At 45.3% G+C, this 15,462-nt stretch overlaps 1 protein-coding gene across 1 annotated transcript; it reads left to right on the forward strand.

Moving 5' to 3' along the window:
* Positions 1-6,981: 6,981 nt before the first annotated feature.
* Positions 6,982-12,103, forward strand: PEX26 (peroxisomal biogenesis factor 26). Its single transcript, XM_083402406.1, has 5 exons — positions 6,982-7,772; positions 8,693-8,833; positions 9,633-9,949; positions 10,758-10,904; positions 11,610-12,103. Exons 1-5 carry the CDS (start codon positions 7,543-7,545, stop codon positions 11,711-11,713), a joined length of 939 nt encoding a protein of 312 aa, XP_083258532.1. The 5' UTR covers positions 6,982-7,542; the 3' UTR covers positions 11,714-12,103.
* Positions 12,104-15,462: the final 3,359 nt, after the last annotated feature.

The raw sequence follows: 15,462 nt of genomic DNA on the forward strand, positions 1-15,462 counted from the left end.
GGACTCAGGGAGTAGCAGCTGGAAATCCGGGCCAGCGTCCCCCCCAGAGTGCAGTAGGGGGGAGGAGTCCAAGGCATCGGGATCAGGGAGCGCGCAGGCAGAGGGAGAACGTGAGGCAGGACTGACCACACCCTCGTCAGGGAGCGAGGAAACGGTCATCCGGAAAGTAAAACGCGCGCGCGCGCCAAGTTCAAATGTACAGGAGGGCGGCAAGGTGGGCAGCCCGGGTAGGGAGCCAGGTCCTAAAGCCCGCCGAAGAGAGGGGGAGGAGTCAGAGGGGTCAAGCTCTGCGTCGGAAGAGTCCAGGAGGAATGAGACCCCGGGGGGTAGTAAGACCCAGAGGAAGAGAGAGAGAAGGAAGAGGTGGAGTAAGATTAGAGTATTAAACTGGTGCACAGGGGGCGGAGATCCAGACAGAGCTTCGCCGGTCTAAAGTCCAGACGTAGGGCTGGGACGCTAAGACTTGTAAATGGAGACTATTCTTCAATAAAGACTTTGATACTGTACGATCGGCTAGCGTTGGTCCTGGGTGAGCTGGGACCCGGAGCCAGCTCTGACAGCCGTCATAATTATTTGTGCTCACGGTGATATCAGGCCAGTTGCGTGATATCCTGCTTTCAATACTCTTAGCAGCTTCAAGGTTTTGGGACAGTCATACTGCTTTGTTCCCAATCAGTGCATGTTCCACAACTTTTGGCTGAAATCCTATACACACACACACACACACACCACAAATGTTCTGGGTTATTTTTTATGTCCTGCTTTTGTTGTGTGGGAATATTGGGGAAGCGTCACAGAACAACTAATAAAGTGGAATGATTTGTGGGTGGTCCTGTATACTAATGCATTAATGCACTAGTATTGTGCCAGTGTTGCAGGATATACCCACAAAATGAAACAATAGCAACAACAAGAAAGAAAACAGTCAGGAGAGGCTCACACATAGAGTGGAAAAGTGTACTTCCAAAGGCTGCACCGATTGGCTGCATTATTAGCACGAGGTGATAAACCATGGTTTAGTGCTACCTGGATAGACTGTAACAAGCTTGAGGGAAGCATCAGGCTAGCATGCTCTCTCTCCCCTCTCCTCATCACACATGGCTAGGAGAAGGACATCTCCCAAGTTTAGTTGGGATACTTTAAAGTATCTCAGTTTAGCATTACAGTTGAACCAGGGATCCTTGGTTTTTTAAAAACAAACAAACATCACATCTGTTTTCTAATAAGCCTACCATAGTTGGATTATGAAATCAGCCAGGAAAGGAGAGGGGTAGCATATGAACACCTTGTTGGGCTCATTGAGCCTTGGCTGCATAATGCTAAAATTTAGCTGCTAAAGTATGGTTTAGTGTTATGTGGTGAACCAGGCCACTATCAACCGCAAAGAAGGGAAGACAATCCAGACCCTATTACGGTAATTAATTGAACTAGCCGGCTGGTCCATTACAAGCTGAAAGGCATAGTTGTACACTGTATGCCAAGCATGCGCTTATCACAATAATCCATTCTCATAGTTGCCGATGAATAACAATTAGGGTCTCCAATATACATCCTGGACTTCAGTTCAAAGAGCCAAAACATTCCAATCAAGCAAAGCAGAGTTTTGCATTCAATGAGCTAAACATGCCTGCAAACTACGCAGTACAATTCCGTGATCCCTACCTGTCTTTCATGCTCCTCTCAGTTGGTTTTAGGGTGTGCTACCCCTCTTGATGACATTGCTATGGCTGCCTCTTCTTTTCAACATGAGAAGCTGTGACTATTTCTTTCTCTTCAAACTTAGCTGCCTGGCGTTGCTCCTTCCAGCTCAGAGTCTTAGTCTTGCTAATCTCTAATTAGCAGCCCACTAACACAGAAGAGGCCAGGAGCTCGGAAGACTGCCCACCCCCAACCCTGTGGCCCTGTGACCGGTACTGTTCCGATCTGGATTAACGTTTGAGGTGATTTGTCCTGGAGGCCTTACTGCATGTGCCTATATTTCTAAATACCCTTGAGCTGCACTGGGTGATGGGGCATTAAAAACCAAACCAAATGAGTGACTAAAACCACATACAACAATTGCACAGCAAAGGGTCCAGCTTTTCCTTCTACTCACTGGTTTCTTCAGTTACTGCACCTTGTGGCTACTCTGGTCCAAAGAGGTTTCTTTTAGCAAAGATACTAACCAAAATGCAAGATCGCCAGGGAGCGAGGAATGCCTTCCATAAACAGCAAGATGAAATATTCTTTTCTGCTTTAAAAAAAAAAAGAGCTAATGTTAAATAAGTTGAGAGAAATGTAAAACTAGTAAAACTAGTAACTTGAAAAAAATAACAAAAAGGAAGCACATATTTGATAATGCTGGAGGACAACCAATGAAGTGGATGTAAAATGACAAGTTTTAAAGCTTTCCCCCCAGAGTACTGATAATCGGAACTTACTGATATAGAACTGGAAATGGTTAAGACTATAACTGGGTTAAACCAACTATCAGCAGAGATACTAACAGCTCTTAAGAAAATAATAATAATTATGTTGGAACAGGTCAAAGGCCTGTCTTAGTCCAGCATTCTGTTCTCACAGTGGTCTATTGACTAAGACCTGTTCTTACTGAGGTGGTAGCCTCATTCTGGGCTGTACCACTTCAGATTGCAGGTGGGGACTCTTCCAATTATTAAGTTCTCTTTCACAAATGTGCCCCCTGAAAACAGAAAAAGGTGTGAGGTAAAAAGATTTTAGACTATCCATCTCGACATGCTTGTTTTCTATATAGAAGGGAGAACCACACAAATTTATGAGCTGCAGATATAATAGCCCAAATACAGGGTTTGGGTTTTGTTTTTTAAAGTAAACATGAGTTTGCCACTTCAGTGAAAAAATAGGTAATGCAAGTATATATTATTTTGTTGAGGAATGGACTTACTGATGTGAACTGGGAGTGGCTGAAAGAAAATGTCTTATTGGTTACCTTTGCTATACCAGTTGTTTTGGATCAGAATCTTACCTATTCCTGTTTTTTATGTATTGTTCGTATTTCACAAACCCTCTCCATGAGCAGAAAATATAGTATGTGGAGAGTTTGTCCTTATTTTTAGTGAAAGCGGAAATTGTGTGTCCAAACAAATTTCCTTCTGCCTTCAGTTTCAGAAATATGTGTTGTGGGGAGGGGAAAGGAGGGGAGAATTCAGAGGCAGTAAAAAGCAATAACAAGTAAGCTATCCAAACCTAATAAGGAAATGTTGCTTTTTGGAATACAAATATAATGCATAATTATATTTTGTGTGTCATACCCTGCCTGAAAGGTTGGAATTGTCTTATGCATTAAAGCTTTCTTTAGCTCAATGACACCACTCGTCTATCTGTCCCAGGGATGAAGAACTGGTGGCCCTTCAGATGTTTTTGGACATTGGCCATTCCAACTGGAACGGATGGGAGTTCAAAGTCCAGCAGCATTTCTCTCTCCATCTCTGATCTAGTCGAATCCTGTCCACTCCAGCCTTTCCCAAACTGGTGCCTTCCAAACCATGTTGACCTCCAATTCCCACCAGCCCCAATTAGCTTGGCTAATGGTCAAGGAAGGTGGACGCAGGTGGTGCTGTGGGTAAAAGCCTCGGCGCCTAGGGCTTGCCGATTGAAAGGTCGGCGGTTCGAATCCCTGCGGTGGGGTGCGCTCCCGTTGTTCAGTCCCAGCGCCTGCCAACCTAGCAGTTCGAAAGCACCCCCGGGTGCAAGTAGATAAATAGGGACCGCTTACTGGCGGGAAGGTAAACGGCGTTTCCGTGTGCTGTGCTGGCTCGCCAGATGCGGCTTTGTCACGCTGGCCACGTGACCCGGAAGTGTCTCTGGACAGCGCTGGCCCCTGGCCTCTTGAGTGAGATGGGCGCATAATCCTAGAGTCTGTCAAGACTGGCCCGTACGGGCAGGGGTACCTTTACCTTTAATGCTCAAGGATGATAGTTGTTGTCCAAAACATGTGGAGAGTGCCAGGTTGGGGAAGACTTTTCTACAACAAATCTCTGGGCTCTCCAGCAGAGGTTTCCTCCCAGCATTTAGCACCGTGAGTCCTTTTAGCTGGAAGCAATTTGGGATCTGAACCTGGGGATTTCTGTATCCAAAGAATAGGCACTACCGCTGAGCTGTGTATCCAACACCACAATCCAATAGCCAATTCAGCATGCAGGTTTCCAGTTCCTGTGGAGAGCTTTGAATCCATGTGAGGTAGCCATCTAATTTTTCACTGCATGACCTGTTGTGAGTTGTTTCTCATGTATTGCTCAGTTGGTAGAGTATGAGACAGGGTGAAAGATTCTTGCATTGCAGAGGGTTGGACTAGATGACCGTTGTGGACCCCCCCAGCTCTACAATTCTATGATTCCTCTAAGCAGGTTTTGAAAGCGCATATGCGAAGTGGCCAGAAAATGACTAAATGATAAGTTTTTGTCAAAGAAGGGCGTAAATGCGTTTTCCAGTTCACATAAGAAAATAATTCATAGTACGCCTACAGAATGTTCCTATTATTTTATTCTCCTTGAGATTATTCCCTAGTCTGTTGTTGTTTTGCATCAGGTTATCATACATTTGATTTAAAATGATCTCCTATACACTTGTCCCATCCAGATGAACGGCATTCACAAATTACATGGTGTATTCCAGACTGAGGATATGGTTTTATACACACTTACCAGGGAATAAGCCCTGTTGAAGACAGTAGGCTGTACTTCTGAGTAAGCATGCAGAAGATTGCACTGCAAAGGGCATTCTTGTTGGCACTCGCATACCTCCCCACAAAAAACATAGGTTACCAAAATTGGGATACTAACATCTTCCCTATTGCTTTGGTTCCCATGCAACTTGGTTTTTTAAATATTTTATTTCAAAGTAAAAGTTATTTTGCTGTTTTGCATGTGGTTGTGCATTAGTGATGGTTACCTGTTTGAATTCAAATAAGCCTCTTAATATCCAATTGCTGTTCTGGGTGGCAATCTTGGAAGTTGAAGATGTTGATCTTGCATAGTTCCATACTGCACCCTACAGGGCACAAGAGCAAAGTACAAAAACACGTTACTATTAATTTCTCTTATAGGAACAGGCTGTTCTGTTGCATCCTGGACTTGATTCCATGGACTTCTATGGGAATGTTGTTGATTTACTTAGCTTTCTCCTGCTGAAATAGGGTTAAATTAGAGGGGTTTATATGGACTGTGTTGTGTGTGAGGTTTGTTTGATTGTTTGTTTTACTATTGAAGAATGCAGTTTTCCGAACAAGAGACAAAAGGCTTGTGGTCAAAACATTTAATGCCAATGTGTAAATACAAGAGCTATTCTCAGTACTGGGTGGCCCAACAATCAGTGGGACCAGACCGTGGGGCTCTGGGAACAGAACCACAGGCCCAACATGGTAGCTGGTACCCCCAGTGGCAGCCTAGGGGGCTAGAGGAGGGAGGCATCCCTACACAATCTACTGAGAGACCCCAGAAGCATAGGAAGCTCCCAGAAGGACTGAACCTGTGAATTAAGCAACAAGGACTGAGAACTGTGTTTGCTTTACTCAAGAGTAGAAACTCTGTGGAAAACCCAGCTACTACAACAAGAGGAGGTGGTGGGGGTTTCTGCTCTTGGAACTGTGAACTGACCTACAAAGGGATTGTGCCTGCAAGTTCAACAATGACTTTGAATTGCTGTGATGTCTTTTGTTTATGTGCATGCTGTTGTGTTGGGATAGTAAGGGCTTAGTTTAAATTACTCTGTTCACGGAGAAAGGCTTGGAGGAATCCAAGAAGCTGGGGGCCGCTTACAAAAGAACTGTTATTGTGTTTTTAAAAGTCTTCTTGTGTTTTTGATGTAACTTTCTGCTATCTTTCAAGCACACTGGAATGCTGGTAGTAACCATGTTGTACAGTCATGGAAGACTGCCTTTTGCTAAGGAGGGGGTGGTATTATAGAAACAGGGGGATCCCCCTAAACCCTATAAGTTAATAAATGCTAGGATTTTGGGTTCTTTGTAATATGCAGGGAGACTTTAAGCTGCTAAGGGGATTCCTGGGTTGCCTTACTCAAACCAGCCTGGCTGGCCAAGGGAAGAGCAGAGCATTAAAACAGAGAGCCATTGAGGACAACTCCTTGTCCCGAGTGTGACTGGAGACTGGAGATTTGGAGTTTGCCAAGGTAACTGCTCTGGGGGAGGGCAAGGGGCCTCTCAGAAGAAGAAAGAGGGAGAATGGCTGAGATCCATCTTGGCAATGAAGGAAAGACTGCCTGCAATGCTCTGGGCCATGCTGTAAGATCGGGACCCCCTCCATGCAGATGGAAGGTGTAAATAAGTGAATAAACCCTGTTTCCCAAAGCACAACAGCCTCAACCGTGTCTTCTGTTCTCCTAAGGGACGCAGAGCCTGTAGGTGTGCCTGTTACCCCATGTGCTCTGGCCGCTCCTTGGCAGGCTTTTGCAACAATACATTAAAACCAGTTAGTGGGGTGGGGAGGGGAGGTAATGCCTTAAAGGTATCTGAGTTTGGTGTTCCCAAACCGAGCTGGGTTCTGGTGTTCCGTGGCATGTTTGTGAAGAACACTTGCAATAACCTGAATTCTACATTCAGGTAGGTAGCCGTGTTGGTCTGACGCAGTCGAAATAAATAAATAAAATTAAAAAATTGTTCAGTAGCACTTTTAAAAAATTTATTTCGACTGAATTCTGCAAAAGTCAAATTGTAATACAATGTAAAAAAAGGAAGAATTAAAATGCAATTAAAATCCATTACACATCTAGCCCAGGGCATTACAACTGCTACAACAGGCAAGAGAAAAACAAATCACCAAGTGGTCCAACCAGACCCTCAGAAATTTCCAACTACGTACTGTATTAACGACGAGGGACATTATGAATTGAGGAGGCCAACGAACTAAGCTTAAATCCCCCTCCCTCCTGCTCCACGTTACTTCCGGTTGTCACAGTCCGGCCTCCCGTCAGCCAGCCTTTCCCGTCGACTTTTCCCTCTCACGCGAGAGGGACTACATTTCCCATCATGCTCTCTTGCGGCGTGACTGCGGGCGCGCAGGTAAAGCGAGGAAGTCGTCTGTTCTGCTGCTGACCGAACAGCAGTTTAGGGGCAGTCGCATTTTTTGTTGCTCTTTATGCAGAATGTGCAGGGAGATGATCTTTGCTTCCTAGAAAGAGAGCGGGGTCTGCACTGCGTTTGCTTTTGATAGGATACAGGGCTTTATAGAAGGCGGACCCGCACCCTCAGAATTGCAATTGTGCAATTCTGCAGATCTGGACAGTCGGGATCTTCTGGATTCTGAAGAATGGTGCAACCGAAGACAATTTTCTTTTTTACTTAGCTTTTCCCCTCCTACGCACCCCTGCTCCTCTTTTCTAACCTGTGTCTGACTGCAGAGGGGAATAGCCTGCCTCTGAAGAAGAGTTAGTGGGCTAAAAATAATAAACAAAAACCCAAATTGTTGAGTGCTGCATAATATTTTGTCCTGAAGCTGCTGATCGCGCGAGGCAACCAGGCCTATAGCGCAGCTCAGTCGGAGTGTTTAGTTTTAGAACCAGCACCTAGAGATGATGAGGAATGACCTGTCCGTGGCGCTTGCTGGCATCGGCGGGGCAGGGAGCCTTTTAAGAAGCAGCGAGCCCGTGTCTCTGTCTCCAGTGGCGTCCCAAGCAGCTTCCTTACTGGAAGAGGCTGCAGATCTGCTGGTGATGAACAGGGACTTCGCGGCTGCTCTGGACAGGTGCGAGAAAGGCTGCGAGAGCCTCAGGAAGGACCCCGAGAATGAAGATGCTGACAGGTAAGTGCTGAATTGAGGCAGAGGTCGGGTGTGAACTGGGAAGAGTGGGATTGATCAGTGCCAGATTTAGGTGCCTGCTGAGCTACCTGCAGCTCATGAACTAGGGGGTGGGGCTCATCCTTTTTAAAATAAAAAAACCAGGCAGATTTTATTACCTAGGCCCAGTTGCTTAGTAAAATTAAACACACGATGTTTATGTGTCTATGTCTGTGTAAGAGTTACACAATTGCGTACTTACTATTTAGTAAAGTTCGTGGAGGTTTTATGCTGCTCAGAATCAAATAATAAAGTCAGCCATGAAGCAATACAGTGTTTGGATCACTGTCTAGCATTATAGAGTACATTTTGAGAACAAGTGAGGATTATAACATAGCTGTGATTCCCCTATGAATGTTCTGTGTGAATGTCTTTGATAATTCCATACTTTTGTAAACTTACTAAACTCCTAGCCCGTGGCCTCCAGTTGCTTTAATCCAGTCCTGGAATTGATGTTGTTCTTTTAAAGGGAATTAAATAACGATATTTATTCCAGTACCTGTTAGCACAAATGGCAGAAGAATGCAGTTTCTTACAGAAAAATATATTTTACCAAGTTACAGCAGAGGGACGGGAAGGGTAAAATGGCCACTGGCTGTGCTGGAAGACAGCAATTTCCTGCTCCTCCTCTCCTTGAACTTCTCCTATTACCATCTGGTTATTATAAAACTTTGTAAATAAGAACTACTGTCTGTGTTTGCTCCCACCCCCCCAATACCTTTGCCTTTTCTGTCATGCCTTTTAGATAGCCCTTGCCCCCAGACTTCCAATCTTGTTGCTGATCTTTGTGTGGCACACTGGGAGTCCTTTTCAGCAGCAGAGTGAGGTTAATTTTTAATAATAATAATAATAATTACATTTTGTGCATCTCTTTTCCGAATCAGCTCTGAAGAACTGAAATGCTCCTTATGCACTGTGGGTATCCAGGCCTTGGCTGAGATGAACCGATGGAGAGAAGTCTTGCCTTGGATTCTTCAGTACTATCATGAGCCTGAATGTTGGCCTTCCAGAATTCTAGAGCTGTGGTGGGTTCTGCTCTTATAGACACAGAGTTATATTATTGTATTTTGGGGGGGTGGTAAGCCTGTTACTGGACTGTACCAGTTTAGGCTGCGGGTGGGGGCTTGCATAGCTGAATGCACCTTCATGCAGATCAGTTCCCTGCATACAGAAAATTAGATATCTGGGAGAAAGAGGCATTGCATCCGAGTCTTCTGCCAGACATACAAGTTTTCTGTGTGCATGGATTTTTTTTTGTATGGAGATGCAGTAAGTCATATGATCTCTCCTGAAGAAGCGTCTCCACCCCCATCGTTCAACCCAGACACTGAAGTCCAGTGCTGAGGGCCTTCTGGTGGTTCCCTCACTGCAAGAAGCGAAGTTACAGGGTACTAGGCAGAGGGCCTTCTCGGTGGTGGTGCCCGCCCTGTGGAATGCTCTCCCATCAGATGTCAAAGAAATAAACAACTATCTGACATTTAGAAGACACCTGAAGGCAGCCCGGTTTAGGGAAGTTTTTAATGACTGATGTTTTAATGTATTTTTAATCTTTTGTTGGAAGCCTCCCAGAGTGGCTGGGGAAACCCAGCCAGATGGGCGGGGTATAAATAATAAATTATTATTATTACTATTATTATTATTGTTGTGTCTGGGAAGGACATGTTGCTTGGAGAGTGTTCTGAGGGCCAGATAGAGCCCTGCACTAAATTATACTAGCTCTGTGTCAAGGGCTTTCTTGAGAATGCATAAGAAAAATAATATGCAAATACAATGGTGTCATTATAATAATATTAAAGTGGTGGTATTGCTTTGTTTCCCTCTCAGCATCCTCCTGCATAGTAAAGTGGAAGAACCTCATGTGATGCTAGAAGTCGCCAGAGACTGGTTACATTCCTCAGCCAATCAGCACCTGCCTAGTTACGGCCTCTTGGCTCAGCTGCACCTGTTCCATGTGCTGTTGCCGCTCAGGCTCTTTGCGGAGGCAGAGGACCTAATCCGAGATTGTAAAGCATTGAGCAAAGAACAACAGGTGGAGGCCTATGAGAGCATTAAGGAGCAGAGGCAGCAGTGGCTGCAGAAGAAAGAGGAGGAGCGCCAACTTCCTGAGGAGCGGCCAGAAATGGTGTGGAAGCAACGGTTGGGTAGGCTTTTCTTAAAAGCAGTCTTTTGTGTTTTGTAGCTGAAACCATAGATGCCTAGAGTATATAAATTTTCTTGCCATCTGGAAACAAAGCCTTATGAGGAATGGTTGAAGGACGTGGTTATTGTTTAGCCTGGAAAAGAGGAGAACGAGAGGAGATATGATAGCCATCTTCAAATATCTGAAGAGCTGTCACATGGAAAATGGAACAAGCTTGTTTTCTCCTTCTCTGGAGGATAGGACTCGAACCGATGGATTCAAATTACAAGAAAGGAAATTGCGACTAAACTTTAGGAAAAACTTTCTGACAGTAAGAGCTGTTTGACAGTGGAACAGTCTCCCTTGGGAGGTTGTGGACTGCCCTTCTTGGTGGTTTTTAAGCAGAGGTTGAATGGCCATGCTTTAGCTGAGATTCCTGCATTGCTGGGGGTTGGACTAGATAACTCTTGAGATCCCTTCCAACTCTACAGTTTTATTATTCTAGTAAGAGAATTGCAGTCCTACAGCATTCAGACAGCTTAATGAAATTGTTGGGTGAAGGAGACACACTTTCAACAACTGCACTGGGTTTTACTATTAGCATAGATAAAGCGTTTGCTAAGGGGCAAAAGCATTTCCTTGATCAGCCACAAGAAATCGGTGCTAGCTGTACAGTCCTCACATGACAACGGTGGTGTCTGGAGAGCTTGTAAGGGAGAAAGGAGGTTATTTTCCGTGGAATCTTCTCTGGAAATAACTTTTAAAAGTTTCTTTTGAGCGGTGCCTCCTCGCCACTTTCCCTGGCGTAACGTCTTCCTTTCGTTTTGCAGGTTTGGTATCCCAAAAGGTGTTGACCATATTGGCACAGCTGGGTCGAGTGCTGGGATCCTTGGCAGGCCAGCTGTGTTCCATCCCCTACAGAAAGACACTCTTGGCTGCTTTCATGTTGTGTCTCATTGTCGTGAGACTTGACCCAGGTATACTTGAGAGAGGGGAGACAGTGGGGGGGGGGGAAGGGAAAAGAGAAGTATCCAGCTGTGACTGTGTGAAATATTTAGCCTATATGGGGGTGTATCTGGAATGGCAGTGTGTGTGTATTGACACACAGTGCTGCTTGGCCATGTTTGGGATTTCAGGAATGACTTGTAAAGCACAGACTGCTTGGGATATGGTCAAGTCTGCCGTATCTGGAGTGGGATGGAATGAGAGCCCCATATTCAACCAAGGTCCAGGAGCAAAGGAGTAAAAGGCCTGGCAGGGAGTAGCTGCATAAGAACCAAGTATACGACAGCTTCCTGAGTTAGACTCTTGGCCAATCTAGCACTGGCAATGGCTCACTTGGGTTTCAGGCAAGGAGTCTTTCTGGGAACGGTAGTTTGTTTTAGGTGCTGGGAACTGTAGCTTTCTGAGGGGTCTTCTAACTACTCTCAGCTACCTTAACGAACTACAGTTCCCAGGTTTTTTTGGGGGGAGGAGCCGTTGCTGTTAAAGTGATACGACAGTGTTTTAAACTTATGGTGCATGTGATATCTTAGTGGTTTGTTTTAGTTGTACGATAACCCTTGGGTCATTGGGTGTTTACATTTGGAGGAGGAATGTTTGACCAGTGTCGTGAATAATATTTGCTTATTGTTATGGGTAGATATGAGAAATGAAAGTCATCTTCTTCTTCTCTTTTCCAGCATCGCCTACTTCTCTGCCCTTCCTCAACAGGCTAATCCAGCTTTTCCATCAAGCCCGCTTGGCTGCATTTTCACCACACTACAGGCCTCCAATTCAAGACTGACTCCACTGCCTTCTCTATGATGCTGAAGCAGTGCTTGTTGGAGGACCGTGGAGAAGCCACTTGCAAGTCAATGAAGGTGACTGCAGCTGTTGAGAGAGCACCTGCAGTGAGGCAGAGACTTCTTCGAGAATTAAGGATAGTGGCAGTGCAGTATCTGGGCGGGGTATCTGCTGTGTCATGACCACAGCGATGGGACTGATAAAGCATTTCCATGATAGGTAGTTGGAATTTGGTGGCTTTGTATATGATCACTTAGATATCAACTAGATATCTTTATAACTGAGTTCTTGGAGCTTCTGTTTAAGGCTGATTTTTTTCATATTTTTGATTCTGTGATATTGATTTATGTATTATATATGTATATTTGTAACATTAATTTTATTTAAATCACTTCCGTCTTGCTTTTTGGTCCCAGTTAGGAAATGCCCCTGACCCCCGACAGATTGCAAGCTGCGATCACGTCCACACCATTCGTTTAAAGCAGAGTTTCCCAAACTGGCTGGTCTCTGGCTGGTTTTTTTACTACAACTCCCATCATCCATAGCTAGCAGGACCAGTGGTCAGGGATGATTGGAATTGTAGTCACATAAACAGCTGGACACCCAAGTTTGGGAAACCCTGGTTTAAAGCAAATTTATAGCACTTTTAACAGTCATGACTCCCCCACCAAAGAATCCTGGCAACTGTAGTTTACCCCTCACAGAGCTGCACTTTGCAGCACCCTTCACAAACCACAGTTCCCAGGATTCCTAGTGGGAAGCCATGTGCTTCAAATGTGTCATGTGGATATCATCCAAATGGACAGAGGTAATAAAACGAAGCAGAGAGCAAAACAAAGCCAGCCACATTACAACTCTTAGCAGCAAAGGGGAAAAAATCCTCCAAAGGCTGCTAGAAAATAAAGGTATTGACAAATAAGGGGACTAATCAGGACAGCCAAGGAAGGGTGTTCCATAATTTGAGCAGTGCAACCCAATGGACTCTTCCCCATGATGTGGTTAACCAAACCTCCACTGGCAACAGGACAGAGTGAGGCCTCTGATGAAAATCACAGTGGGTGGGCAGGCTCACATGGAAGGCTGAAATTCTTCAACTGTCTGGTCAAAATCCCTTCCTTAGGGTCCCCAAGTGCTTGACAGCCAAGCTGATTGTTGGGTGCCCATTGGGCAAGTGCAAAGGGTGTTTTGTAAGCCACCCAGAGCTGCTGTTTGAAACTTCTGATGTCCTTGATTTAAAGAGGGAATGTGGGGAAGCTTTGCAAAGGGCTTTAAGGGCAAGAGCAAGCGCTGGAAACAAGCAGGTAGGCAGAGAAGACTGAACACAACTGGAGTTAATAGGCTCAAAAACGCAAGTCTAGCTGCTGCATTTGGCACTGGCCGAAGTTTCCAAACACTTCAGCAGCCCAGCAAAGTGTGTGCTGCAGTCATTGTCCAGAAGCACCCAAGACCACAAGCTTGGTTTTTCAAGGAAACTGCTATCCCTTCCAGTAAAGGTGTGTGTCTAATCTTGGATTGGCTTTCCTACGGATCCAGAAGTGCCTCTGTCTTGTCTGGCTTAAAGTATCAACTCATTAGCCCACATTCAACCCACCACTGCTCTCAAGTTGCAGTTCAGGATCTCCACACCCTCCCTGGATGGAAGGAAGGAAATGCAAGCTAGAGATGGGTGTCCACAACATATTACTGACACCAGATAACCTCCTAGCTGTTTCATGCAGGTGTGAAATAACACAGGGGACACACTGGAGTCCTTTGTGATGTAGGGCAGAGGCCAAGGAATTAAACACGAATCTCTAAATGCCCTGTTCAGCAACTGACTTGCAAGGTAAGACTACAGCCACTGCTAAACAGCGCCTCCCATCCCAAAGGGGTGGTCAATGGTATTAAAAGCTTGTTGCGAGGTCCAACTGGCTTGCAGTCCCCTTGTCCAGCTCACAGCACAGGTAATCCGCTAATGTGACAGATATTTCAGTGCCACAACCATACTGCAAAGGATAAAGATTGTACGTTGAGCACTTTGCCCAAGTAGCATAAATAGGAAACCAGCAGGTAATTGCCTAGGATGGTGGGATCTGATGAAGGCTCCTTTGATAATACCTTACAACTCCTTCCTTCAGTCCATACGGTACTTCACGATTCTTTACAACCTGCCCCATCCAACTGACCTGCCCTGCTCTGGCTGCCTTAAGGAGTCAGGATGGGCAAGGGCCAAGAGGACAGATGATCAGCCTAACACCTCCAAGCACCTCATCCACATCCTCAGGCTGAAGGAGCTAAAACATACCTATTAAAACAGGATGAGCAGGTAACAGCATACGAAGTGCCCTTGCTGGATCAGATCAAAGGCCTATCTAACTCCACCTCCAGTTCTCACAGCAGCCAACCACATGCCTATGTGAAACCTGCAAAAAAGTTATGAATGCAACAGCAGTACCAGATGACAATAGGAATAGGATGATGCTCTTAATCCCAGGGTCGGCAGCGAGGCTCCTCACAGGGTCTCTGCCATGGGAGCATATTCACCCAGTGCTTTTCCAGCTGCACTGGCTCCCAGTGGAGTACAGGGTCAGATTTAAGGTGCTGGTTTTGACCTTTAAAGCCCTTTAAAGGCCTAGGACCCTCATACCTACGGGACCGCCTCTCCCGGTATGCCCCATGGAGAGCCTCAAGGTCCATACATAGCAACACCCTAGTGGTCCCGGGCCCTAAGGAAGTTAGATTAGCTTCAACCTTTTCAGGGCCTTTTCAACACTGGCTCCGGCCTGGTGGAACGCTCTGCCTCATGAGACCAGGGCCCAGGCTTGGAGCCAATTTGATTCCCTCCCCCTCTTTCTTTTTCCTTTTTCCTTTCTCCTCCTGTGATGAGGCTGCATTTTAATATTTTAATGTTTCAATATTTTAATGTTGTATTTTGTTTTTAAGTTGTATTCATTCAACTTGTTTTTATTATTGCTTGTTAGCCGCCCTGAGCCCAGCCTTGACTGGGGAGGGCGGGGTATAAATAAAAATTATTATTATTATTATTATTATTATTATTATTATTACTACTACTACCAAGGCTTCCATAGACTTCACAATGAGAACAGGATCTATTTTGAAATGAACACGAATGACTTTATCAGCAAGGTGCCTTGCAAACTAACTGGTTGCTCTAGGCCAGCGCAGTGCCCCCCCCCGAATACTTTCCTCCTTGGAACAGCTCTGCTAGATGACAACCCATTGATAGGAAGATGACAGAGAAAGCTGATGGCAAACAATAGGTGCTAGCTGAGGGATGGACAACCTGTGGCTTCCAGATGCTGCTAGACTCCAGCTCCCATCACTTTTGGTCATTGGCTGGTGGAGGCTGATGAAAGATGTCCTACAACATCTAGAGGTCCACAGGTTCCACATACCTATGTTTTGTTGGATTTGTGATGTGTCTTCCAAGGTCTACTCAGCAGATTCAATGTCCTGAACTCAGAAAAAAAAATGAGCATTCAGTAGAATCAAATGGGAAAGCTTTCCTATGGCCTCTACTACTTCAAGATGCGGGTGGGTATTTGCAAATTTGAATTCTTCCCAGTGGGGGCAGGTAACTCCTTCTACATAGGAAACGATTCAGCCCAGCTTCCTTGAAATATATTTCCCCGCATGCAAGCAGCTTTCCCCCAAAAAACCTGTCCATGGCAGAAGCATTCAAACAAACCACCCCTACACAAAACCAGAAGTGGGAGAGTCCCAGGAAAAGAACCCGGTTCTGCTCAGAGA

Source organism: Podarcis tiliguerta (assembly GCF_965153285.1).
Source record: "Podarcis tiliguerta genome assembly, chromosome: 10".
Lineage (NCBI taxonomy): Eukaryota > Metazoa > Chordata > Lepidosauria > Squamata > Lacertidae > Podarcis > Podarcis tiliguerta.